Source organism: Somniosus microcephalus, chromosome 17, assembly GCF_052327205.1.
Source record: "Somniosus microcephalus isolate GS21.2 chromosome 17, FLI_Smic_1.0, whole genome shotgun sequence".
NCBI lineage: Eukaryota > Metazoa > Chordata > Chondrichthyes > Squaliformes > Somniosidae > Somniosus > Somniosus microcephalus.
In genome coordinates this window covers 37,036,357-37,061,437 of record NC_141003.1, presented here as the reverse complement: position 1 = coordinate 37,061,437, position 25,081 = coordinate 37,036,357, and the positions used below count along the sequence as shown (strand labels likewise).

The 25,081-nt window shown below is 41.0% G+C and overlaps 1 protein-coding gene across 1 annotated transcript in view; it reads left to right on the top strand.

Moving 5' to 3' along the window:
• Nucleotides 1-25,081, top strand: part of LOC147105645 (uncharacterized) — a 211,557-nt gene that overhangs the window by 77,821 nt on the left and 108,655 nt on the right. The window contains exons 35-50 of the mRNA XM_086010936.1: nucleotides 673-732; nucleotides 2,178-2,237; nucleotides 3,742-3,801; nucleotides 5,247-5,306; nucleotides 6,811-6,870; nucleotides 8,316-8,375; nucleotides 9,880-9,939; nucleotides 11,385-11,444; nucleotides 12,946-13,005; nucleotides 14,451-14,510; nucleotides 16,015-16,074; nucleotides 17,520-17,579; nucleotides 19,081-19,140; nucleotides 20,586-20,645; nucleotides 22,150-22,209; nucleotides 23,655-23,714. Coding sequence (XP_085867062.1) covers nucleotides 673-732; nucleotides 2,178-2,237; nucleotides 3,742-3,801; nucleotides 5,247-5,306; nucleotides 6,811-6,870; nucleotides 8,316-8,375; nucleotides 9,880-9,939; nucleotides 11,385-11,444; nucleotides 12,946-13,005; nucleotides 14,451-14,510; nucleotides 16,015-16,074; nucleotides 17,520-17,579; nucleotides 19,081-19,140; nucleotides 20,586-20,645; nucleotides 22,150-22,209; nucleotides 23,655-23,714 — 960 coding nt within the window. The remainder of the gene's footprint in view (nucleotides 1-672; nucleotides 733-2,177; nucleotides 2,238-3,741; nucleotides 3,802-5,246; nucleotides 5,307-6,810; nucleotides 6,871-8,315; nucleotides 8,376-9,879; nucleotides 9,940-11,384; nucleotides 11,445-12,945; nucleotides 13,006-14,450; nucleotides 14,511-16,014; nucleotides 16,075-17,519; nucleotides 17,580-19,080; nucleotides 19,141-20,585; nucleotides 20,646-22,149; nucleotides 22,210-23,654; nucleotides 23,715-25,081) is intronic.

Below are 25,081 nucleotides of genomic sequence, written 5' to 3'. Positions count from 1 at the left end.
AGAATAGCTGTTATGTGTTCACCTCCTTCCGGGCTAGCATCGGGCTCTTCTGTATTATAAGCCAATATTCTGTCCACACACATATCAAGAAAGTGGCCAGAGGTGGGCATGGCCAGCAATTTCATATCTCTTTCCACTGAATAGAAACAGCAGCAGGGCATGTGTCTGAATATTGTGGTGAAGGTCCCTGCCATAATATTTAAATGACAGGACCTCCCACTGACCTACATATTCTGGTCAGGTCAGCTGTGGAGGGCCTTGGGAGGTGTGACCCTGGTATAATCGCCAAGACTGCTGCTCGAGTATTTTCAGAGCCACTGTTGATCTGGGAACTCGGGTCAATATGGATCTGTCCATTGTAAGCAGTTTCCACTGGACATTGAAAACTAAAATTCCAGGAACTCCATTAATAGCACGATCAAATCTATCTGACAATTCCAGCCACTCTTATACTTGATGAAATTATGTCCTGAATGTACGGGCCATTATATGGTTGTATTCTCTTTCTGCTAAAATAATTTTATTGAGAGACTAAGATAGAAGTGAATAGATTTAATTTTTGTAATTTTGTGCTCGGCTATGTGCAGCAGGAAAGTAAGTTTTTAAACCTGATACAGACTCAGAGCCTCAGCGTGCAGTGTAACAGGTTGAAATGTTTTTCCTGCTCTATAGAAATTACATCACCAGAAGTGACACCGATTACCACTACGTCTACCACCAGCTACATACCTGGTAAGTGATACCTTGCACCAAGTCTGTCTCCTCAAGGGAATTGTTTCTAACTCCATGTGGTCTGTCATTGAGTAGGTAACAAAACACGGCTTTCATTTTTACATCTCAAATTTTCCTTTCTAATTGTTTGCTTTGGAAATGTTTGTATCTCTGGTCATTATAGTGTGATGCAAATCAGGAATTTGACACCAATTGACGTATTATTTTGCAATGTGCATTAACATCCACGCCCTTATTCCTGTTCTGTGTCCCCGGCAAGGGAAGTTCCAAGCGAGAAGGGTGTATTATAATATATATTCTTATTAAATAACACGTTTTCATTTATTTGTCACACAATGTCCAACACTGAGGTTGTAAAACAATAACAAGGAATGATAGAAAGTCATGTAGCCGACCCAACTCACCCATTCATACAGGTTCAGCAGCAAAACTCTATCGCACTATTCCTCACCGTTCCGGGCCCAAGTACAGGGCTCACCAGTTCTTGTTTCAATGTCTGGTAGAAAATCGAGTCAGCCGGCCTCTGGGCAGTCGGTTCTTTTTTAGAATTACTTTCCCTCCGCCACTGCCACACTTGGAAGCAGATGAAAATCACCCCTTGATCTTTCAAATGATGAATGTAAACCTAGCATGATAAAACACTTTGATGGTAGATCAGTCATAGAGTCAAATGTTGTGCTGGCTTGGTGTACTTTACATCATTGTGGTGAAATTGTGTAACTAGAATGTGATAAAGTATTGCACAAGTCAGTTTGGAAAAGTCAGCAAACTTAGAATAGCTGTTATGTGTTCACCAAGTTCCGGGCTAGCATAGGGCTCTTCTGCATTATAAGCCAATATTCTGCCCACACACATATCAAGAATCTGACCGATGCAGATGTCGGCATGGCCAGCAGGTTAATTTATATTTCCACTGAATAGAAACAGCAGCAGGGCATGTGTCTGAATGTTGTGGTGAAGGTCCCTGCCATAATATTTAAATAACAGGACCTCCCACTGACCTACATACTCTGGTCAGGTCAGCTGTGGAGGGCCCTGGGAGGCGTGACCCTGGTATAATCGCCAGGATTGCTGCCCGAGGATTTTCAGAGCCACCATCTGGGAACTCGGGTCAATATGGATCTGTCCATTGTAAGCAGTTTCCACTGGACATTGAAACTCATATTTCGAAGAACTCCATTAACAGCACGATCAAATCTATCTGACAATTCCAGCCACTCTTATACTTGTGGAAAAGATGTTCTTACTGTAAATGCCATTAACTAGTTGTATTCTGTCAGCTCAAATAATTTTATTGAATAGATTTAGATAGAAGTGAATAGATTTAATTTTCGCAACTTTTGTGCTCGGCTATGTGCAGCAGGAAAGTAAGTTTTTAAACCTGATACAGACTCAGAGCCTCAGCGTGCAGTGTAACAAGTTGAAATGTTTTTCCTGCTCTATAGAAATTACGTCACCAGAAGTGACACCGATTATCACTACGTCTACCACCAGCTACATGCCTGGTAAGTGACAGCAGTTTTATGCCTTGCACCAAGTCTGTCTCCACAAGTGGATTGTTTCTAACTCCATGTGGTCTGTCATTGAGTAGGTAACAAAACACGGCTTTCATTTTTACATCTCAAATTTTCCTTTCTAATTGCTTGCTTTGGAAATGTTTGTATCTCTGGTCCTTATGTTGTAACCTATAGGGGCGCTTTTAGGAAATTGTGCTCCTGACATAATGTTTAGCGGAGTGTGATGCAAATGAGGAATTTGAGGCCAATTGATGGATTATTTTGCGATGTGCATTAACTTCCACGCTTCTATTCCTATGATGTGCCCCCGCTGTGCGATCCTCCAAGCGAGAAGGATGTATTAAAATATATATTATTAAATAACATGTTTTCAGTTATCAAAATGATTTGTCACACAATATTTAAACTGAGTATGTAAAACCATATCAAGGAATGAGAGAAAGTCATATAGCCGATCCATCTCTCTCCATGCTACAGGTTCAGCTGCAAAACCCTGTCGGACTATTCCTCACCGTTCTGAGACTAGGTACAGGGTTTGGCAGTTTTTGTTTCAATGCCCGCTAGAAAATTGAGTCGGGCGGCCTCTGGGTAGTAGATTTTTTTGTACAATTTCATCTCCCCTCACAGGCAGCTAAAAATCACCTCCTTAATCTTTCAAATGATGAATGAACTACGAGTATGATAAAACAACCTGGTGCTCGACCAGTCATGCAGTCAAAGGTTGTGCTGGCTTGATATTCTTTTCACCAAAATAGTGAAATTTTATAAACATAATGTGATAAAGCATTGCACAAGTCAGTTTGGAAAAGCCATCAAACTTAGAATAGCTGTTATGTGTTCACCTCCTTCCGGGCTAGCATCGGGCTCTTCTGTATTATAAGCCAATATTCTGTCCACACACATATCAAGAAAGTGGCCAGAGGTGGGCATGGCCAGCAATTTCATATCTCTTTCCACTGAATAGAAACAGCAGCAGGGCAGGTGTCTGAATATTGTGGTGAAGGTCCCTGCCATAATATTTAAATGACAGGACCTCCCACTGACCTACATATTCTGGTCAGGTCAGCTGTGGAGGGCCTTGGGAGGTGTGACCCTGGTATAATCGCCAAGACTGCTGCTCGAGTATTTTCAGAGCCACTGTTGATCTGGGAACTCGGGTCAATATGGATCTGTCCATTGTAAGCAGTTTCCACTGGACATTGAAAACTAAAATTCCAGGAACTCCATTAATAGCACGATCAAATCTATCTGACAATTCCAGCCACTCTTATACTTGATGTAATTATGTCCTGAATGTACGGGCCATTATATGGTTGTATTCTCTTTCTGCTAAAATAATTTTATTGAGAGACTAAGATAGAAGTGAATAGATTTAATTTTTGTAATTTTGTGCTCGGCTATGTGCAGCAGGAAAGTAAGTTTTTAAACCTGATACAGACTCAGAGCCTCAGCGTGCAGTGTAACAGGTTGAAATGTTTTTCCTGCTCTATAGAAATTACATCACCAGAAGTGACACCGATTACCACTACGTCTACCACCAGCTACATACCTGGTAAGTGATACCTTGCACCAAGTCTGTCTCCTCAAGGGAATTGTTTCTAACTCCATGTGGTCTGTCATTGAGTAGGTAACAAAACACGGCTTTCATTTTTACATCTCAAATTTTCCTTTCTAATTGTTTGCTTTGGAAATGTTTGTATCTCTGGTCATTATAGTGTGATGCAAATCAGGAATTTGACACCAATTGACGTATTATTTTGCAATGTGCATTAACATCCACGCCCTTATTCCTGTTCTGTGTCCCCGGCAAGGGAAGTTCCAAGCGAGAAGGGTGTATTATAATATATATTCTTATTAAATAACACGTTTTCATTTATTTGTCACACAATGTCCAACACTGAGGTTGTAAAACAATAACAAGGAATGATAGAAAGTCATGTAGCCGACCCAACTCACCCATTCATACAGGTTCAGCAGCAAAACTCTATCGCACTATTCCTCACCGTTCCGGGCCCAAGTACAGGGCTCACCAGTTCTTGTTTCAATGTCTGGTAGAAAATCGAGTCAGCCGGCCTCTGGGCAGTCGGTTCTTTTTTAGAATTACTTTCCCTCCGCCACTGCCACACTTGGAAGCAGATGAAAATCACCCCTTGATCTTTCAAATGATGAATGTAAACCTAGCATGATAAAACACTTTGATGGTAGATCAGTCATAGAGTCAAATGTTGTGCTGGCTTGGTGTACTTTACATCATTGTGGTGAAATTGTGTAACTAGAATGTGATAAAGTATTGCACAAGTCAGTTTGGAAAAGTCAGCAAACTTAGAATAGCTGTTATGTGTTCACCAAGTTCCGGGCTAGCATAGGGCTCTTCTGCATTATAAGCCAATATTCTGCCCACACACATATCAAGAATCTGACCGATGCAGATGTCGGCATGGCCAGCAGGTTAATTTATATTTCCACTGAATAGAAACAGCAGCAGGGCATGTGTCTGAATGTTGTGGTGAAGGTCCCTGCCATAATATTTAAATAACAGGACCTCCCACTGACCTACATACTCTGGTCAGGTCAGCTGTGGAGGGCCCTGGGAGGCGTGACCCTGGTATAATCGCCAGGATTGCTGCCCGAGGATTTTCAGAGCCACCATCTGGGAACTCGGGTCAATATGGATCTGTCCATTGTAAGCAGTTTCCACTGGACATTGAAACTCATATTTCGAAGAACTCCATTAACAGCACGATCAAATCTATCTGACAATTCCAGCCACTCTTATACTTGTGGAAAAGATGTTCTTACTGTAAATGCCATTAACTAGTTGTATTCTGTCAGCTCAAATAATTTTATTGAATAGATTTAGATAGAAGTGAATAGATTTAATTTTCGCAACTTTTGTGCTCGGCTATGTGCAGCAGGAAAGTAAGTTTTTAAACCTGATACAGACTCAGAGCCTCAGCGTGCAGTGTAACAAGTTGAAATGTTTTTCCTGCTCTATAGAAATTACGTCACCAGAAGTGACACCGATTATCACTACGTCTACCACCAGCTACATACCTGGTAAGTGACAGCAGTTTTATACCTTGCACCAAGTCTGTCTCCACAAGTGGATTGTTTCTAACTCCATGTGGTCTGTCATTGAGTAGGTAACAAAACACGGCTTTCATTTTTACATCTCAAATTTTCCTTTCTAATTGCTTGCTTTGGAAATGTTTGTATCTCTGGTCATTATGTTGTAACCTATAGGGGCGCTTTTAGGAAATTGTGCTCCTGACATAATGTTTAGCGGAGTGTGATGCAAATGAGGAATTTGAGGCCAATTGATGGATTATTTTGCGATGTGCATTAACTTCCACGCTTCTATTCCTATGATGTGCCCCCGCTGTGCGATCCTCCAAGCGAGAAGGATGTATTAAAATATATATTATTAAATAACATGTTTTCAGTTATCAAAATTATTTGTCACACAATATTTAAACTGAGTATGTAAAACCATATCAAGGAATGAGAGAAAGTCATATAGCCGATCCATCTCTCTCCATGCTACAGGTTCAGCTGCAAAACCCTGTCGAACTATTCCTCACCGTTCTGAGACTAGGTACAGGGTTCGGCAGTTTTTGTTTCAATGCCCGCTAGAAAATTGAGTCGGGCGGCCTCTGGGTAGTAGATTTTTTTGTACAATTTCATCTCCCCTCACAGGCAGCTAAAAATCACCTCCTTAATCTTTCAAATGATGAATGAACTACGAGTATGATAAAACAACCTGGTGCTCGACCAGTCATGCAGTCAAAGGTTGTGCTGGCTTGATATTCTTTTCACCAAAATAGTGAAATTTTATAAACATAATGTGATAAAGCATTGCACAAGTCAGTTTGGAAAAGCCATCAAACTTAGAATAGCTGTTATGTGTTCACCTCCTTCCGGGCTAGCATCGGGCTCTTCTGTATTATAAGCCAATATTCTGTCCACACACATATCAAGAAAGTGGCCAGAGGTGGGCATGGCCAGCAATTTCATATCTCTTTCCACTGAATCGAAACAGCAGCAGGGCATGTGTCTGAATATTGTGGTGAAGGTCCCTGCCATAATATTTAAATGACAGGACCTCCCACTGACCTACATATTCTGGTCAGGTCAGCTGTGGAGGGCCTTGGGAGGTGTGACCCTGGTATAATCGCCAAGACTGCTGCTCGAGTATTTTCAGAGCCACTGTTGATCTGGGAACTCGGGTCAATATGGATCTGTCCATTGTAAGCAGTTTCCACTGGACATTGAAAACTAAAATTCCAGGAACTCCATTAATAGCACGATCAAATCTATCTGACAATTCCAGCCACTCTTATACTTGATGTAATTATGTCCTGAATGTACGGGCCATTATATGGTTGTATTCTCTTTCTGCTAAAATAATTTTATTGAGAGACTAAGATAGAAGTGAATAGATTTAATTTTTGTAATTTTGTGCTCGGCTATGTGCAGCAGGAAAGTAAGTTTTTAAACCTGATACAGACTCAGAGCCTCAGCGTGCAGTGTAACAGGTTGAAATGTTTTTCCTGCTCTATAGAAATTACATCACCAGAAGTGACACCGATTACCACTACGTCTACCACCAGCTACATACCTGGTAAGTGATACCTTGCACCAAGTCTGTCTCCTCAAGGGAATTGTTTCTAACTCCATGTGGTCTGTCATTGAGTAGGTAACAAAACACGGCTTTCATTTTTACATCTCAAATTTTCCTTTCTAATTGTTTGCTTTGGAAATGTTTGTATCTCTGGTCATTATAGTGTGATGCAAATCAGGAATTTGACACCAATTGACGTATTATTTTGCAATGTGCATTAACATCCACGCCCTTATTCCTGTTCTGTGTCCCCGGCAAGGGAAGTTCCAAGCGAGAAGGGTGTATTATAATATATATTCTTATTAAATAACACGTTTTCATTTATTTGTCACACAATGTCCAACACTGAGGTTGTAAAACAATAACAAGGAATGATAGAAAGTCATGTAGCCGACCCAACTCACCCATTCATACAGGTTCAGCAGCAAAACTCTATCGCACTATTCCTCACCGTTCCGGGCCCAAGTACAGGGCTCACCAGTTCTTGTTTCAATGTCTGGTAGAAAATCGAGTCAGCCGGCCTCTGGGCAGTCGGTTCTTTTTTAGAATTACTTTCCCTCCGCCACTGCCACACTTGGAAGCAGATGAAAATCACCCCTTGATCTTTCAAATGATGAATGTAAACCTAGCATGATAAAACACTTTGATGGTAGATCAGTCATAGAGTCAAATGTTGTGCTGGCTTGGTGTACTTTACATCATTGTGGTGAAATTGTGTAACTAGAATGTGATAAAGTATTGCACAAGTCAGTTTGGAAAAGTCAGCAAACTTAGAATAGCTGTTATGTGTTCACCAAGTTCCGGGCTAGCATAGGGCTCTTCTGCATTATAAGCCAATATTCTGCCCACACACATATCAAGAATCTGACCGATGCAGATGTCGGCATGGCCAGCAGGTTAATTTATATTTCCACTGAATAGAAACAGCAGCAGGGCATGTGTCTGAATGTTGTGGTGAAGGTCCCTGCCATAATATTTAAATAACAGGACCTCCCACTGACCTACATACTCTGGTCAGGTCAGCTGTGGAGGGCCCTGGGAGGCGTGACCCTGGTATAATCGCCAGGATTGCTGCCCGAGGATTTTCAGAGCCACCATCTGGGAACTCGGGTCAATATGGATCTGTCCATTGTAAGCAGTTTCCACTGGACATTGAAACTCATATTTCGAAGAACTCCATTAACAGCACGATCAAATCTATCTGACAATTCCAGCCACTCTTATACTTGTGGAAAAGATGTTCTTACTGTAAATGCCATTAACTAGTTGTATTCTGTCAGCTCAAATAATTTTATTGAATAGATTTAGATAGAAGTGAATAGATTTAATTTTCGCAACTTTTGTGCTCGGCTATGTGCAGCAGGAAAGTAAGTTTTTAAACCTGATACAGACTCAGAGCCTCAGCGTGCAGTGTAACAAGTTGAAATGTTTTTCCTGCTCTATAGAAATTACGTCACCAGAAGTGACACCGATTATCACTACGTCTACCACCAGCTACATGCCTGGTAAGTGACAGCAGTTTTATACCTTGCACCAAGTCTGTCTCCACAAGTGGATTGTTTCTAACTCCATGTGGTCTGTCATTGAGTAGGTAACAAAACACGGCTTTCATTTTTACATCTCAAATTTTCCTTTCTAATTGCTTGCTTTGGAAATGTTTGTATCTCTGGTCATTATGTTGTAACCTATAGGGGCGCTTTTAGGAAATTGTGCTCCTGACATAATGTTTAGCGGAGTGTGATGCAAATGAGGAATTTGAGGCCAATTGATGGATTATTTTGCGATGTGCATTAACTTCCACGCTTCTATTCCTATGATGTGCCCCCGCTGTGCGATCCTCCAAGCGAGAAGGATGTATTAAAATATATATTATTAAATAACATGTTTTCAGTTATCAAAATTATTTGTCACACAATATTTAAACTGAGTATGTAAAACCATATCAAGGAATGAGAGAAAGTCATATAGCCGATCCATCTCTCTCCATGCTACAGGTTCAGCTGCAAAACCCTGTCGGACTATTCCTCACCGTTCTGAGACTAGGTACAGGGTTTGGCAGTTTTTGTTTCAATGCCCGCTAGAAAATTGAGTCGGGCGGCCTCTGGGTAGTAGATTTTTTTGTACAATTTCATCTCCCCTCACAGGCAGCTAAAAATCACCTCCTTAATCTTTCAAATGATGAATGAACTACGAGTATGATAAAACAACCTGGTGCTCGACCAGTCATGCAGTCAAAGGTTGTGCTGGCTTGATATTCTTTTCACTAAAATAGTGAAATTTTATAAACATAATGTGATAAAGCATTGCACAAGTCAGTTTGGAAAAGCCATCAAACTTAGAATAGCTGTTATGTGTTCACCTCCTTCCGGGCTAGCATCGGGCTCTTCTGTATTATAAGCCAATATTCTGTCCACACACATATCAAGAAAGTGGCCAGAGGTGGGCATGGCCAGCAATTTCATATCTCTTTCCACTGAATAGAAACAGCAGCAGGGCATGTGTCTGAATATTGTGGTGAAGGTCCCTGCCATAATATTTAAATGACAGGACCTCCCACTGACCTACATATTCTGGTCAGGTCAGCTGTGGAGGGCCTTGGGAGGTGTGACCCTGGTATAATCGCCAAGACTGCTGCTCGAGTATTTTCAGAGCCACTGTTGATCTGGGAACTCGGGTCAATATGGATCTGTCCATTGTAAGCAGTTTCCACTGGACATTGAAAACTAAAATTCCAGGAACTCCATTAATAGCACGATCAAATCTATCTGACAATTCCAGCCACTCTTATACTTGATGAAATTATGTCCTGAATGTACGGGCCATTATATGGTTGTATTCTCTTTCTGCTAAAATAATTTTATTGAGAGACTAAGATAGAAGTGAATAGATTTAATTTTTGTAATTTTGTGCTCGGCTATGTGCAGCAGGAAAGTAAGTTTTTAAACCTGATACAGACTCAGAGCCTCAGCGTGCAGTGTAACAGGTTGAAATGTTTTTCCTGCTCTATAGAAATTACATCACCAGAAGTGACACCGATTACCACTACGTCTACCACCAGCTACATACCTGGTAAGTGATACCTTGCACCAAGTCTGTCTCCTCAAGGGAATTGTTTCTAACTCCATGTGGTCTGTCATTGAGTAGGTAACAAAACACGGCTTTCATTTTTACATCTCAAATTTTCCTTTCTAATTGTTTGCTTTGGAAATGTTTGTATCTCTGGTCATTATAGTGTGATGCAAATCAGGAATTTGACACCAATTGACGTATTATTTTGCAATGTGCATTAACATCCACGCCCTTATTCCTGTTCTGTGTCCCCGGCAAGGGAAGTTCCAAGCGAGAAGGGTGTATTATAATATATATTCTTATTAAATAACACGTTTTCATTTATTTGTCACTCAATGTCCAACACTGAGGTTGTAAAACAATAACAAGGAATGATAGAAAGTCATGTAGCCGACCCAACTCACCCATTCATACAGGTTCAGCAGCAAAACTCTATCGCACTATTCCTCACCGTTCCGGGCCCAAGTACAGGGCTCACCAGTTCTTGTTTCAATGTCTGGTAGAAAATCGAGTCAGCCGGCCTCTGGGCAGTCGGTTCTTTTTTAGAATTACTTTCCCTCCGCCACTGCCACCCTTGGAAGCAGATGAAAATCACCCCTTGATCTTTCAAATGATGAATGTAAACCTAGCATGATAAAACACTTTGATGGTAGATCAGTCATAGAGTCAAATGTTGTGCTGGCTTGGTGTACTTTACATCATTGTGGTGAAATTGTGTAACTAGAATGTGATAAAGTATTGCACAAGTCAGTTTGGAAAAGTCAGCAAACTTAGAATAGCTGTTATGTGTTCACCAAGTTCCGGGCTAGCATAGGGCTCTTCTGCATTATAAGCCAATATTCTGCCCACACACATATCAAGAATCTGACCGATGCAGATGTCGGCATGGCCAGCAGGTTAATTTATATTTCCACTGAATAGAAACAGCAGCAGGGCATGTGTCTGAATGTTGTGGTGAAGGTCCCTGCCATAATATTTAAATAACAGGACCTCCCACTGACCTACATACTCTGGTCAGGTCAGCTGTGGAGGGCCCTGGGAGGTGTGACCCTGGTATAATCGCCAGGATTGCTGCCCGAGGATTTTCAGAGCCACCATCTGGGAACTCGGGTCAATATGGATCTGTCCATTGTAAGCAGTTTCCACTGGACATTGAAACTCATATTTCGAAGAACTCCATTAACAGCACGATCAAATCTATCTGACAATTCCAGCCACTCTTATACTTGTGGAAAAGATGTTCTTACTGTAAATGCCATTAACTAGTTGTATTCTGTCAGCTCAAATAATTTTATTGAATAGATTTAGATAGAAGTGAATAGATTTAATTTTCGCAACTTTTGTGCTCGGCTATGTGCAGCAGGAAAGTAAGTTTTTAAACCTGATACAGACTCAGAGCCTCAGCGTGCAGTGTAACAAGTTGAAATGTTTTTCCTGCTCTATAGAAATTACGTCACCAGAAGTGACACCGATTATCACTACGTCTACCACCAGCTACATGCCTGGTAAGTGACAGCAGTTTTATACCTTGCACCAAGTCTGTCTCCACAAGTGGATTGTTTCTAACTCCATGTGGTCTGTCATTGAGTAGGCAACAAAACACGGCTTTCATTTTTACATCTCAAATTTTCCTTTCTAATTGCTTGCTTTGGAAATGTTTGTATCTCTGGTCATTATGTTGTAACCTATAGGGGCGCTTTTAGGAAATTGTGCTCCTGACATAATGTTTAGCGGAGTGTGATGCAAATGAGGAATTTGAGGCCAATTGATGGATTATTTTGCGATGTGCATTAACTTCCACGCTTCTATTCCTATGATGTGCCCCCGCTGTGCGATCCTCCAAGCGAGAAGGATGTATTAAAATATATATTAAATAACATGTTTTCAGTTATCAAAATTATTTGTCACACAATATTTAAACTGAGTATGTAAAACCATATCAAGGAATGAGAGAAAGTCATATAGCCGATCCATCTCTCTCCATGCTACAGGTTCAGCTGCAAAACCCTGTCGGACTATTCCTCACCGTTCTGAGACTAGGTACAGGGTTTGGCAGTTTTTGTTTCAATGCCCGCTAGAAAATTGAGTCGGGCGGCCTCTGGGTAGTAGATTTTTTTGTACAATTTCATCTCCCCTCACAGGCAGCTAAAAATCACCTCCTTAATCTTTCAAATGATGAATGAACTACGAGTATGATAAAACAACCTGGTGCTCGACCAGTCATGCAGTCAAAGGTTGTGCTGGCTTGATATTCTTTTCACCAAAATAGTGAAATTTTATAAACATAATGTGATAAAGCATTGCACAAGTCAGTTTGGAAAAGCCATCAAACTTAGAATAGCTGTTATGTGTTCACCTCCTTCCGGGCTAGCATCGGGCTCTTCTGTATTATAAGCCAATATTCTGTCCACACACATATCAAGAAAGTGGCCAGAGGTGGGCATGGCCAGCAATTTCATATCTCTTTCCATTGAATAGAAACAGCAGCAGGGCATGTGTCTGAATATTGTGGTGAAGGTCCCTGCCATAATATTTAAATGACAGGACCTCCCACTGACCTACATATTCTGGTCAGGTCAGCTGTGGAGGGCCTTGGGAGGTGTGACCCTGGTATAATCGCCAAGACTGCTGCTCGAGTATTTTCAGAGCCACTGTTGATCTGGGAACTCGGGTCAATATGGATCTGTCCATTGTAAGCAGTTTCCACTGGACATTGAAAACTAAAATTCCAGGAACTCCATTAATAGCACGATCAAATCTATCTGACAATTCCAGCCACTCTTATACTTGATGAAATTATGTCCTGAATGTACGGGCCATTATATGGTTGTATTCTCTTTCTGCTAAAATAATTTTATTGAGAGACTAAGATAGAAGTGAATAGATTTAATTTTTGTAATTTTGTGCTCGGCTATGTGCAGCAGGAAAGTAAGTTTTTAAACCTGATACAGACTCAGAGCCTCAGCGTGCAGTGTAACAGGTTGAAATGTTTTTCCTGCTCTATAGAAATTACATCACCAGAAGTGACACCGATTACCACTACGTCTACCACCAGCTACATACCTGGTAAGTGATACCTTGCACCAAGTCTGTCTCCTCAAGGGAATTGTTTCTAACTCCATGTGGTCTGTCATTGAGTAGGTAACAAAACACGGCTTTCATTTTTACATCTCAAATTTTCCTTTCTAATTGTTTGCTTTGGAAATGTTTGTATCTCTGGTCATTATAGTGTGATGCAAATCAGGAATTTGACACCAATTGACGTATTATTTTGCAATGTGCATTAACATCCACGCCCTTATTCCTGTTCTGTGTCCCCGGCAAGGGAAGTTCCAAGCGAGAAGGGTGTATTATAATATATATTCTTATTAAATAACACGTTTTCATTTATTTGTCACACAATGTCCAACACTGAGGTTGTAAAACAATAACAAGGAATGATAGAAAGTCATGTAGCCGACCCAACTCACCCCATCATACAGGTTCAGCAGCAAAACTCTATCGCACTATTCCTCACCGTTCCGGGCCCAAGTACAGGGCTCACCAGTTCTTGTTTCAATGTCTGGTAGAAAATCGAGTCAGCCGGCCTCTGGGCAGTCGGTTCTTTTTTAGAATTACTTTCCCTCCGCCACTGCCACCCTTGGAAGCAGATGAAAATCACCCCTTGATCTTTCAAATGATGAATGTAAACCTAGCATGATAAAACACTTTGATGGTAGATCAGTCATAGAGTCAAATGTTGTGCTGGCTTGGTGTACTTTACATCATTGTGGTGAAATTGTGTAACTAGAATGTGATAAAGTATTGCACAAGTCAGTTTGGAAAAGTCAGCAAACTTAGAATAGCTGTTATGTGTTCACCAAGTTCCGGGCTAGCATAGGGCTCTTCTGCATTATAAGCCAATATTCTGCCCACACACATATCAAGAATCTGACCGATGCAGATGTCGGCATGGCCAGCAGGTTAATTTATATTTCCACTGAATAGAAACAGCAGCAGGGCATGTGTCTGAATGTTGTGGTGAAGGTCCCTGCCATAATATTTAAATAACAGGACCTCCCACTGACCTACATACTCTGGTCAGGTCAGCTGTGGAGGGCCCTGGGAGGTGTGACCCTGGTATAATCGCCAGGATTGCTGCCCGAGGATTTTCAGAGCCACCATCTGGGAACTCGGGTCAATATGGATCTGTCCATTGTAAGCAGTTTCCACTGGACATTGAAACTCATATTTCGAAGAACTCCATTAACAGCACGATCAAATCTATCTGACAATTCCAGCCACTCTTATACTTGTGGAAAAGATGTTCTTACTGTAAATGCCATTAACTAGTTGTATTCTGTCAGCTCAAATAATTTTATTGAATAGATTTAGATAGAAGTGAATAGATTTAATTTTCGCAACTTTTGTGCTCGGCTATGTGCAGCAGGAAAGTAAGTTTTTAAACCTGATACAGACTCAGAGCCTCAGCGTGCAGTGTAACAAGTTGAAATGTTTTTCCTGCTCTATAGAAATTACGTCACCAGAAGTGACACCGATTATCACTACGTCTACCACCAGCTACATGCCTGGTAAGTGACAGCAGTTTTATACCTTGCACCAAGTCTGTCTCCACAAGTGGATTGTTTCTAACTCCATGTGGTCTGTCATTGAGTAGGTAACAAAACACGGCTTTCATTTTTACATCTCAAATTTTCCTTTCTAATTGCTTGCTTTGGAAATGTTTGTATCTCTGGTCATTATGTTGTAACCTATAGGGGCGCTTTTAGGAAATTGTGCTCCTGACATAATGTTTAGCGGAGTGTGATGCAAATGAGGAATTTGAGGCCAATTGATGGATTATTTTGCGATGTGCATTAACTTCCACGCTTCTATTCCTATGATGTGCCCCCGCTGTGCGATCCTCCAAGCGAGAAGGATGTATTAAAATATATATTATTAAATAACATGTTTTCAGTTATCAAAATGATTTGTCACACAATATTTAAACTGAGTATGTAAAACCATATCAAGGAATGAGAGAAAGTCATATAGCCGATCCATCTCTCTCCATGCTACAGGTTCAGCTGCAAAACCCTGTCGGACTATTCCTCACCGTTCTGAGACTAGGTACAGGGTTCGGCAGTTTTTGTTTCAATGCCCGCTAGAAAATTGAGTCGGGCGGCCTCTGGGTAGTAGATTTTTTTGTACAATTTCATCTCCCCTCACAGGCAGCTAAAAATCACCTCCTTAATCTTTCAAATGATGAATGAACTACGAGTATGATAAAACAACCTGGTGCTCGACCAGTCATGCAGTCAAAGGTTGTGCTGGCTTGATATTCTTTTCACCAAAATAGTGAAATTTTATAAACATAATGTGATAAAGCATTGCACAAGTCAGTTTGGAAAAGCCATCAAACTTAGAATAGCTGTTATGTGTTCACCTCCTTCCGGGCTAGCATCGGGCTCTTCTGTATTATAAGCCAATATTCTGTCCACACACATATCAAGAAAGTGGCCAGAGGTGGGCATGGCCAGCAATTTCGTATCTCTTTCCACTGAATAGAAACAGCAGCAGGGCATGTGTCTGAATATTGTGGTGAAGGTCCCTGCCATAATATTTAAATGACAGGACCTCCCACTGACCTACATATTCTGGTCAGGTCAGCTGTGGAGGGCCTTGGGAGGTGTGACCCTGGTATAATCGCCAAGACTGCTGCTCGAGTATTTTCAGAGCCACTGTTGATCTGGGAACTCGGGTCAATATGGATCTGTCCATTGTAAGCAGTTTCCACTGGACATTGAAAACTAAAATTCCAGGAACTCCATTAATAGCACGATCAAATCTATCTGACAATTCCAGCCACTCTTATACTTGATGAAATTATGTCCTGAATGTACGGGCCATTATATGGTTGTATTCTCTTTCTGCTAAAATAATTTTATTGAGAGACTAAGATAGAAGTGAATAGATTTAATTTTTGTAATTTTGTGCTCGGCTATGTGCAGCAGGAAAGTAAGTTTTTAAACCTGATACAGACTCAGAGCCTCAGCGTGCAGTGTAACAGGTTGAAATGTTTTTCCTGCTCTATAGAAATTACATCACCAGAAGTGACACCGATTACCACTACGTCTACCACCAGCTACATACCTGGTAAGTGATACCTTGCACCAAGTCTGTCTCCTCAAGGGAATTGTTTCTAACTCCATGTGGTCTGTCATTGAGTAGGTAACAAAACACGGCTTTCATTTTTACATCTCAAATTTTCCTTTCTAATTGTTTGCTTTGGAAATGTTTGTATCTCTGGTCATTATAGTGTGATGCAAATCAGGAATTTGACACCAATTGACGTATTATTTTGCAATGTGCATTAACATCCACGCCCTTATTCCTGTTCTGTGTCCCCGGCAAGGGAAGTTCCAAGCGAGAAGGGTGTATTATAATATATATTCTTATTAAATAACACGTTTTCATTTATTTGTCACACAATGTCCAACACTGAGGTTGTAAAACAATAACAAGGAATGATAGAAAGTCATGTAGCCGACCCAACTCACCCCATCATACAGGTTCAGCAGCAAAACTCTATCGCACTATTCCTCACCGTTCCGGGCCCAAGTACAGGGCTCACCAGTTCTTGTTTCAATGTCTGGTAGAAAATCGAGTCAGCCGGCCTCTGGGCAGTCGGTTCTTTTTTAGAATTACTTTCCCTCCGCCACTGCCACCCTTGGAAGCAGATGAAAATCACCCCTTGATCTTTCAAATGATGAATGTAAACCTAGCATGATAAAACACTTTGATGGTAGATCAGTCATAGAGTCAAATGTTGTGCTGGCTTGGTGTACTTTACATCATTGTGGTGAAATTGTGTAACTAGAATGTGATAAAGTATTGCACAAGTCAGTTTGGAAAAGTCAGCAAACTTAGAATAGCTGTTATGTGTTCACCAAGTTCCGGGCTAGCATAGGGCTCTTCTGCATTATAAGCCAATATTCTGCCCACACACATATCAAGAATCTGACCGATGCAGATGTCGGCATGGCCAGCAGGTTAATTTATATTTCCACTGAATAGAAACAGCAGCAGGGCATGTGTCTGAATGTTGTGGTGAAGGTCCCTGCCATAATATTTAAATAACAGGACCTCCCACTGACCTACATACTCTGGTCAGGTCAGCTGTGGAGGGCCCTGGGAGGTGTGACCCTGGTATAATCGCCAGGATTGCTGCCCGAGGATTTTCAGAGCCACCATCTGGGAACTCGGGTCAATATGGATCTGTCCATTGTAAGCAGTTTCCACTGGACATTGAAACTCATATTTCGAAGAACTCCATTAACAGCACGATCAAATCTATCTGACAATTCCAGCCACTCTTATACTTGTGGAAAAGATGTTCTTACTGTAAATGCCATTAACTAGTTGTATTCTGTCAGCTCAAATAATTTTATTGAATAGATTTAGATAGAAGTGAATAGATTTAATTTTCGCAACTTTTGTGCTCGGCTATGTGCAGCAGGAAAGTAAGTTTTTAAACCTGATACAGACTCAGAGCCTCAGCGTGCAGTGTAACAAGTTGAAATGTTTTTCCTGCTCTATAGAAATTACGTCACCAGAAGTGACACCGATTATCACTACGTCTACCACCAGCTACATGCCTGGTAAGTGACAGCAGTTTTATACCTTGCACCAAGTCTGTCTCCACAAGTGGATTGTTTCTAACTCCATGTGGTCTGTCATTGAGTAGGCAACAAAACACGGCTTTCATTTTTACATCTCAAATTTTCCTTTCTAATTGCTTGCTTTGGAAATGTTTGTATCTCTGGTCATTATGTTGTAACCTATAGGGGCGCTTTTAGGAAATTGTGCTCCTGACATAATGTTTAGCGGAGTGTGATGCAAATGAGGAATTTGAGGCCAATTGATGGATTATTTTGCGATGTGCATTAACTTCCACGCTTCTATTCCTATGATGTGCCCCCGCTGTGCGATCCTCCAAGCGAGAAGGATGTATTAAAATATATATTAAATAACATGTTTTCAGTTATCAAAATTATTTGTCACACAATATTTAAACTGAGTATGTAAAACCATATCAAGGAATGAGAGAAAGTCATATAGCCGATCCATCTCTCTCCATGCTACAGGTTCAGCTGCAAATCCCTGTCGGACTATTCCTCACCGTTCTGAGACTAGGTACAGGGTTTGGCAGTTTTTGTTTCAATGCCCGCTAGAAAATTGAGTCGGGCGGCCTCTGGGTAGTAGATTTTTTTGTACAATTTCATCTCCCCTCACAGGCAGCTAAAAATCACCTCCTTAATCTTTCAAATGATGAATGAACTACGAGTATGATAAAACAACCTGGTGCTCGACCAGTCATGCAGTCAAAGGTTGTGCTGGCTTGATATTCTTTTCACCAAAATAGTGAAATTTTATAAACATAATGTGATAAAGCATTGCACAAGTCAGTTTGGAAAAGCCATCAAACTTAGAATAGCTGTTATGTGTTCACCTCCTTCCGGGCTAGCATCGGGCTCTTCTGTATTATAAGCCAATATTCTGTCCACACACATATCAAGAAAGTGGCCAGAGGTGGGCATGGCCAGCAATTTCATATCTCTTTCCATTGAATAGAAACAGCAGCAGGGCATGTGTCTGAATATTGTGGTGAAGGTCCCTGCCATAATATTTAAATGACAGGACCTCCCACTGACCTACATATTCTGGTCAGGTCAGCTGTGGAGGGCCTTGGGAGGTGTGACCCTGGTATAATCGCCAAGACTGCTGCTCGAGTATTTTCAGAGCCACTGTTGATCTGGGAACTCGGGTCAATATGGATCTGTCCATTGTAAGCAGTTTCCACTGGACATTGAAAACTAAAATTCCAGGAACTCCATTAATAGCACGATCAAATCTATCTGACAATTCCAGCCACTCTTATACTTGATGAAATTATGTCCTGAATGTACGGGCCATTATATGGTTGTATTCTCTTTCTGCTAAAATAATTTTATTGAGAGACTAAGATAGAAGTGAATAGATTTAATTTTTGTAATTTTGTGCTCGGCTATGTGCAGCAGGAAAGTAAGTTTTTAAACCTGATACAGACTCAGAGCCTCAGCGTGCAGTGTAACAGGTTGAAATGTTTTTCCTGCTCTATAGAAATTACATCACCAGAAGTGACACCGATTACCACTACGTCTACCACCAGCTACATACCTGGTAAGTGATACCTTGCACCAAGTCTGTCTCCTCAAGGGAATTGTTTCTAACTCCATGTGGTCTGTCATTGAGTAGGTAACAAAACACGGCTTTCATTTTTACATCTCAAATTTTCCTTTCTAATTGTTTGCTTTGGAAATGTTTGTATCTCTGGTCATTATAGTGTGATGCAAATCAGGAATTTGACACCAATTGACGTATTATTTTGCAATGTGCATTAACATCCACGCCCTTATTCCTGTTCTGTGTCCCCGGCAAGGGAAGTTCCAAGCGAGAAGGGTGTATTATAATATATATTCTTATTAAATAACACGTTTTCATTTATTTGTCACACAATGTCCAACACTGAGGTTGTAAAACAATAACAAGGAATGATAGAAAGTCATGTAGCCGACCCAACTCACCCATTCATACAGGTTCAGCAGCAAAACTCTATCGCACTATTCCTCACCGTTCCGGGCCCAAGTACAGGGCTCACCAGTTCTTGTTTCAATGTCTGGTAGAAAATCGAGTCAGCCGGCCTCTGGGCAGTCGGTTCTTTTTTAGAATTACTTTCCCTCCGCCACTGCCACCCTTGGAAGCAGATGAAAATCACCCCTTGATCTTTCAAATGATGAATGTAAACCTAGCATGATAAAACACTTTGATGGTAGATCAGTCATAGAGTCAAATGTTGTGCTGGCTTGGTGTACTTTACATCATTGTGGTGAAATTGTGTAACTAGAATGTGATAAAGTATTGCACAAGTCAGTTTGGAAAAGTCAGCAAACTTAGAATAGCTGTTATGTGTTCACCAAGTTCCGGGCTAGCATAGGGCTCTTCTGCATTATAAGCCAATATTCTGCCCACACACATATCAAGAATCTGACCGATGCAGATGTCGGCATGGCCAGCAGGTTAATTTATATTTCCACTGAATAGAAACAGCAGCAGGGCATGTGTCTGAATGTTGTGGTGAAGGTCCCTGCCATAATATTTAAATAACAGGACCTCCCACTGACCTACATACTCTGGTCAGGTCAGCTGTGGAGGGCCCTGGGAGGTGTGACCCTGGTATAATCGCCAGGATTGCTGCCCGAGGATTTTCAGAGCCACCATCTGGGAACTCGGGTCAATATGGATCTGTCCATTGTAAGCAGTTTCCACTGGACATTGAAACTCATATTTCGAAGAACTCCATTAACAGCACGATCAAATCTATCTGACAATTCCAGCCACTCTTATACTTGTGGAAAAGATGTTCTTACTGTAAATGCCATTAACTAGTTGTATTCTGTCAGCTCAAATAATTTTATTGAATAGATTTAGATAGAAGTGAATAGATTTAATTTTCGCAACTTTTGTGCTCGGCTATGTGCAGCAGGAAAGTAAGTTTTTAAACCTGATACAGACTCAGAGCCTCAGCGTGCAGTGTAACAAGTTGAAATGTTTTTCCTGCTCTATAGAAATTACGTCACCAGAAGTGACACCGATTATCACTACGTCTACCACCAGCTACATGCCTGGTAAGTGACAGCAGTTTTATACCTTGCACCAAGTCTGTCTCCACAAGTGGATTGTTTCTAACTCCATGTGGTCTGTCATTGAGTAGGTAACAAAACACAGCTTTCATTTTTACATCTCAAATTTTCCTTTCTAATTGCTTGCTTTGGAAATGTTTGTATCTCTGGTCATTATGTTGTAACCTATAGGGGCGCTTTTAGGAAATTGTGCTCCTGACATAATGTTTAGCGGAGTGTGATGCAAATGAGGAATTTGAGGCCAATTGATGGATTATTTTGCGATGTGCATTAACTTCCACGCTTCTATTCCTATGATGTGCCCCCGCTGTGCGATCCTCCAAGCGAGAAGGATGTATTAAAATATATATTATTAAATAACATGTTTTCAGTTATCAAAATGATTTGTCACACAATATTTAAACTGAGTATGTAAAACCATATCAAGGAATGAGAGAAAGTCATATAGCCGATCCATCTCTCTCCATGCTACAGGTTCAGCTGCAAAACCCTGTCGGACTATTCCTCACCGTTCTGAGACTAGGTACAGGGTTCGGCAGTTTTTGTTTCAATGCCCGCTAGAAAATTGAGTCGGGCGGCCTCTGGGTAGTAGATTTTTTTGTACAATTTCATCTCCCCTCACAGGCAGCTAAAAATCACCTCCTTAATCTTTCAAATGATGAATGAACTACGAGTATGATAAAACAACCTGGTGCTCGACCAGTCATGCAGTCAAAGGTTGTGCTGGCTTGATATTCTTTTCACCAAAATAGTGAAATTTTATAAACATAATGTGATAAAGCATTGCACAAGTCAGTTTGGAAAAGCCATCAAACTTAGAATAGCTGTTATGTGTTCACCTCCTTCCGGGCTAGCATCGGGCTCTTCTGTATTATAAGCCAATATTCTGTCCACACACATATCAAGAAAGTGGCCAGAGGTGGGCATGGCCAGCAATTTCATATCTCTTTCCACTGAATAGAAACAGCAGCAGGGCATGTGTCTGAATATTGTGGTGAAGGTCCCTGCCATAATATTTAAATGACAGGACCTCCCACTGACCTACATATTCTGGTCAGGTCAGCTGTGGAGGGCCTTGGGAGGTGTGACCCTGGTATAATCGCCAAGACTGCTGCTCGAGTATTTTCAGAGCCACTGTTGATCTGGGAACTCGGGTCAATATGGATCTGTCCATTGTAAGCAGTTTCCACTGGACATTGAAAACTAAAATTCCAGGAACTCCATTAATAGCACGATCAAATCTATCTGACAATTCCAGCCACTCTTATACTTGATGAAATTATGTCCTGAATGTACGGGCCATTATATGGTTGTATTCTCTTTCTGCTAAAATAATTTTATTGAGAGACTAAGATAGAAGTGAATAGATTTAATTTTTGTAATTTTGTGCTCGGCTATGTGCAGCAGGAAAGTAAGTTTTTAAACCTGATACAGACTCAGAGCCTCAGCGTGCAGTGTAACAGGTTGAAATGTTTTTCCTGCTCTATAGAAATTACATCACCAGAAGTGACACCGATTACCACTACGTCTACCACCAGCTACATACCTGGTAAGTGATACCTTGCACCAAGTCTGTCTCCTCAAGGGAATTGTTTCTAACTCCATGTGGTCTGTCATTGAGTAGGTAACAAAACACGGCTTTCATTTTTACATCTCAAATTTTCCTTTCTAATTGTTTGCTTTGGAAATGTTTGTATCTCTGGTCATTATAGTGTGATGCAAATCAGGAATTTGACACCAATTGACGTATTATTTTGCAATGTGCATTAACATCCACGCCCTTATTCCTGTTCTGTGTCCCCGGCAAGGGAAGTTCCAAGCGAGAAGGGTGTATTATAATATATATTCTTATTAAATAACACGTTTTCATTTATTTGTCACACAATGTCCAACACTGAGGTTGTAAAACAATAACAAGGAATGATAGAAAGTCATGTAGCCGACCCAACTCACCCCATCATACAGGTTCAGCAGCAAAACTCTATCGCACTATTCCTCACCGTTCCGGGCCCAAGTACAGGGCTCACCAGTTCTTGTTTCAATGTCTGGTAGAAAATCGAGTCAGCCGGCCTCTGGGCAGTCGGTTCTTTTTTAGAATTACTTTCCCTCCGCCACTGCCACCCTTGGAAGCAGATGAAAATCACCCCTTGATCTTTCAAATGATGAATGTAAACCTAGCATGATAAAACACTTTGATGGTAGATCAGTCATAGAGTCAAATGTTGTGCTGGCTTGGTGTACTTTACATCATTGTGGTGAAATTGTGTAACTAGAATGTGATAAAGTATTGCACAAGTCAGTTTGGAAAAGTCAGCAAACTTAGAATAGCTGTTATGTGTTCACCAAGTTCCGGGCTAGCATAGGGCTCTTCTGCATTATAAGCCAATATTCTGCCCACACACATATCAAGAATCTGACCGATGCAGATGTCGGCATGGCCAGCAGGTTAATTTATATTTCCACTGAATAGAAACAGCAGCAGGGCATGTGTCTGAATGTTGTGGTGAAGGTCCCTGCCATAATATTTAAATAACAGGACCTCCCACTGACCTACATACTCTGGTCAGGTCAGCTGTGGAGGGCCCTGGGAGGTGTGACCCTGGTATAATCGCCAGGATTGCTGCCCGAGGATTTTCAGAGCCACCATCTGGGAACTCGGGTCAATATGGATCTGTCCATTGTAAGCAGTTTCCACTGGACATTGAAACTCATATTTCGAAGAACTCCATTAACAGCACGATCAAATCTATCTGACAATTCCAGCCACTCTTATACTTGTGGAAAAGATGTTCTTACTGTAAATGCCATTAACTAGTTGTATTCTGTCAGCTCAAATAATTTTATTGAATAGATTTAGATAGAAGTGAATAGATTTAATTTTCGCAACTTTTGTGCTCGGCTATGTGCAGCAGGAAAGTAAGTTTTTAAACCTGATACAGACTCAGAGCCTCAGCGTGCAGTGTAACAAGTTGAAATGTTTTTCCTGCTCTATAGAAATTACGTCACCAGAAGTGACACCGATTATCACTACGTCTACCACCAGCTACATGCCTGGTAAGTGACAGCAGTTTTATACCTTGCACCAAGTCTGTCTCCACAAGTGGATTGTTTCTAACTCCATGTGGTCTGTCATTGAGTAGGCAACAAAACACGGCTTTCATTTTTACATCTCAAATTTTCCTTTCTAATTGCTTGCTTTGGAAATGTTTGTATCTCTGGTCATTATGTTGTAACCTATAGGGGCGCTTTTAGGAAATTGTGCTCCTGACATAATGTTTAGCGGAGTGTGATGCAAATGAGGAATTTGAGGCCAATTGATGGATTATTTTGCGATGTGCATTAACTTCCACGCTTCTATTCCTATGATGTGCCCCCGCTGTGCGATCCTCCAAGCGAGAAGGATGTATTAAAATATATATTAAATAACATGTTTTCAGTTATCAAAATTATTTGTCACACAATATTTAAACTGAGTATGTAAAACCATATCAAGGAATGAGAGAAAGTCATATAGCCGATCCATCTCTCTCCATGCTACAGGTTCAGCTGCAAAACCCTGTCGGACTATTCCTCACCGTTCTGAGACTAGGTACAGGGTTTGGCAGTTTTTGTTTCAATGCCCGCTAGAAAATTGAGTCGGGCGGCCTCTGGGTAGTAGATTTTTTTGTACAATTTCATCTCCCCTCACAGGCAGCTAAAAATCACCTCCTTAATCTTTCAAATGATGAATGAACTACGAGTATGATAAAACAACCTGGTGCTCGACCAGTCATGCAGTCAAAGGTTGTGCTGGCTTGATATTCTTTTCACCAAAATAGTGAAATTTTATAAACATAATGTGATAAAGCATTGCACAAGTCAGTTTGGAAAAGCCATCAAACTTAGAATAGCTGTTATGTGTTCACCTCCTTCCGGGCTAGCATCGGGCTCTTCTGTATTATAAGCCAATATTCTGTCCACACACATATCAAGAAAGTGGCCAGAGGTGGGCATGGCCAGCAATTTCATATCTCTTTCCATTGAATAGAAACAGCAGCAGGGCATGTGTCTGAATATTGTGGTGAAGGTCCCTGCCATAATATTTAAATGACAGGACCTCCCACTGACCTACATATTCTGGTCAGGTCAGCTGTGGAGGGCCTTGGGAGGTGTGACCCTGGTATAATCGCCAAGACTGCTGCTCGAGTATTTTCAGAGCCACTGTTGATCTGGGAACTCGGGTCAATATGGATCTGTCCATTGTAAGCAGTTTCCACTGGACATTGAAAACTAAAATTCCAGGAACTCCATTAATAGCACGATCAAATCTATCTGACAATTCCAGCCACTCTTATACTTGATGAAATTATGTCCTGAATGTACGGGCCATTATATGGTTGTATTCTCTTTCTGCTAAAATAATTTTATTGAGAGACTAAGAT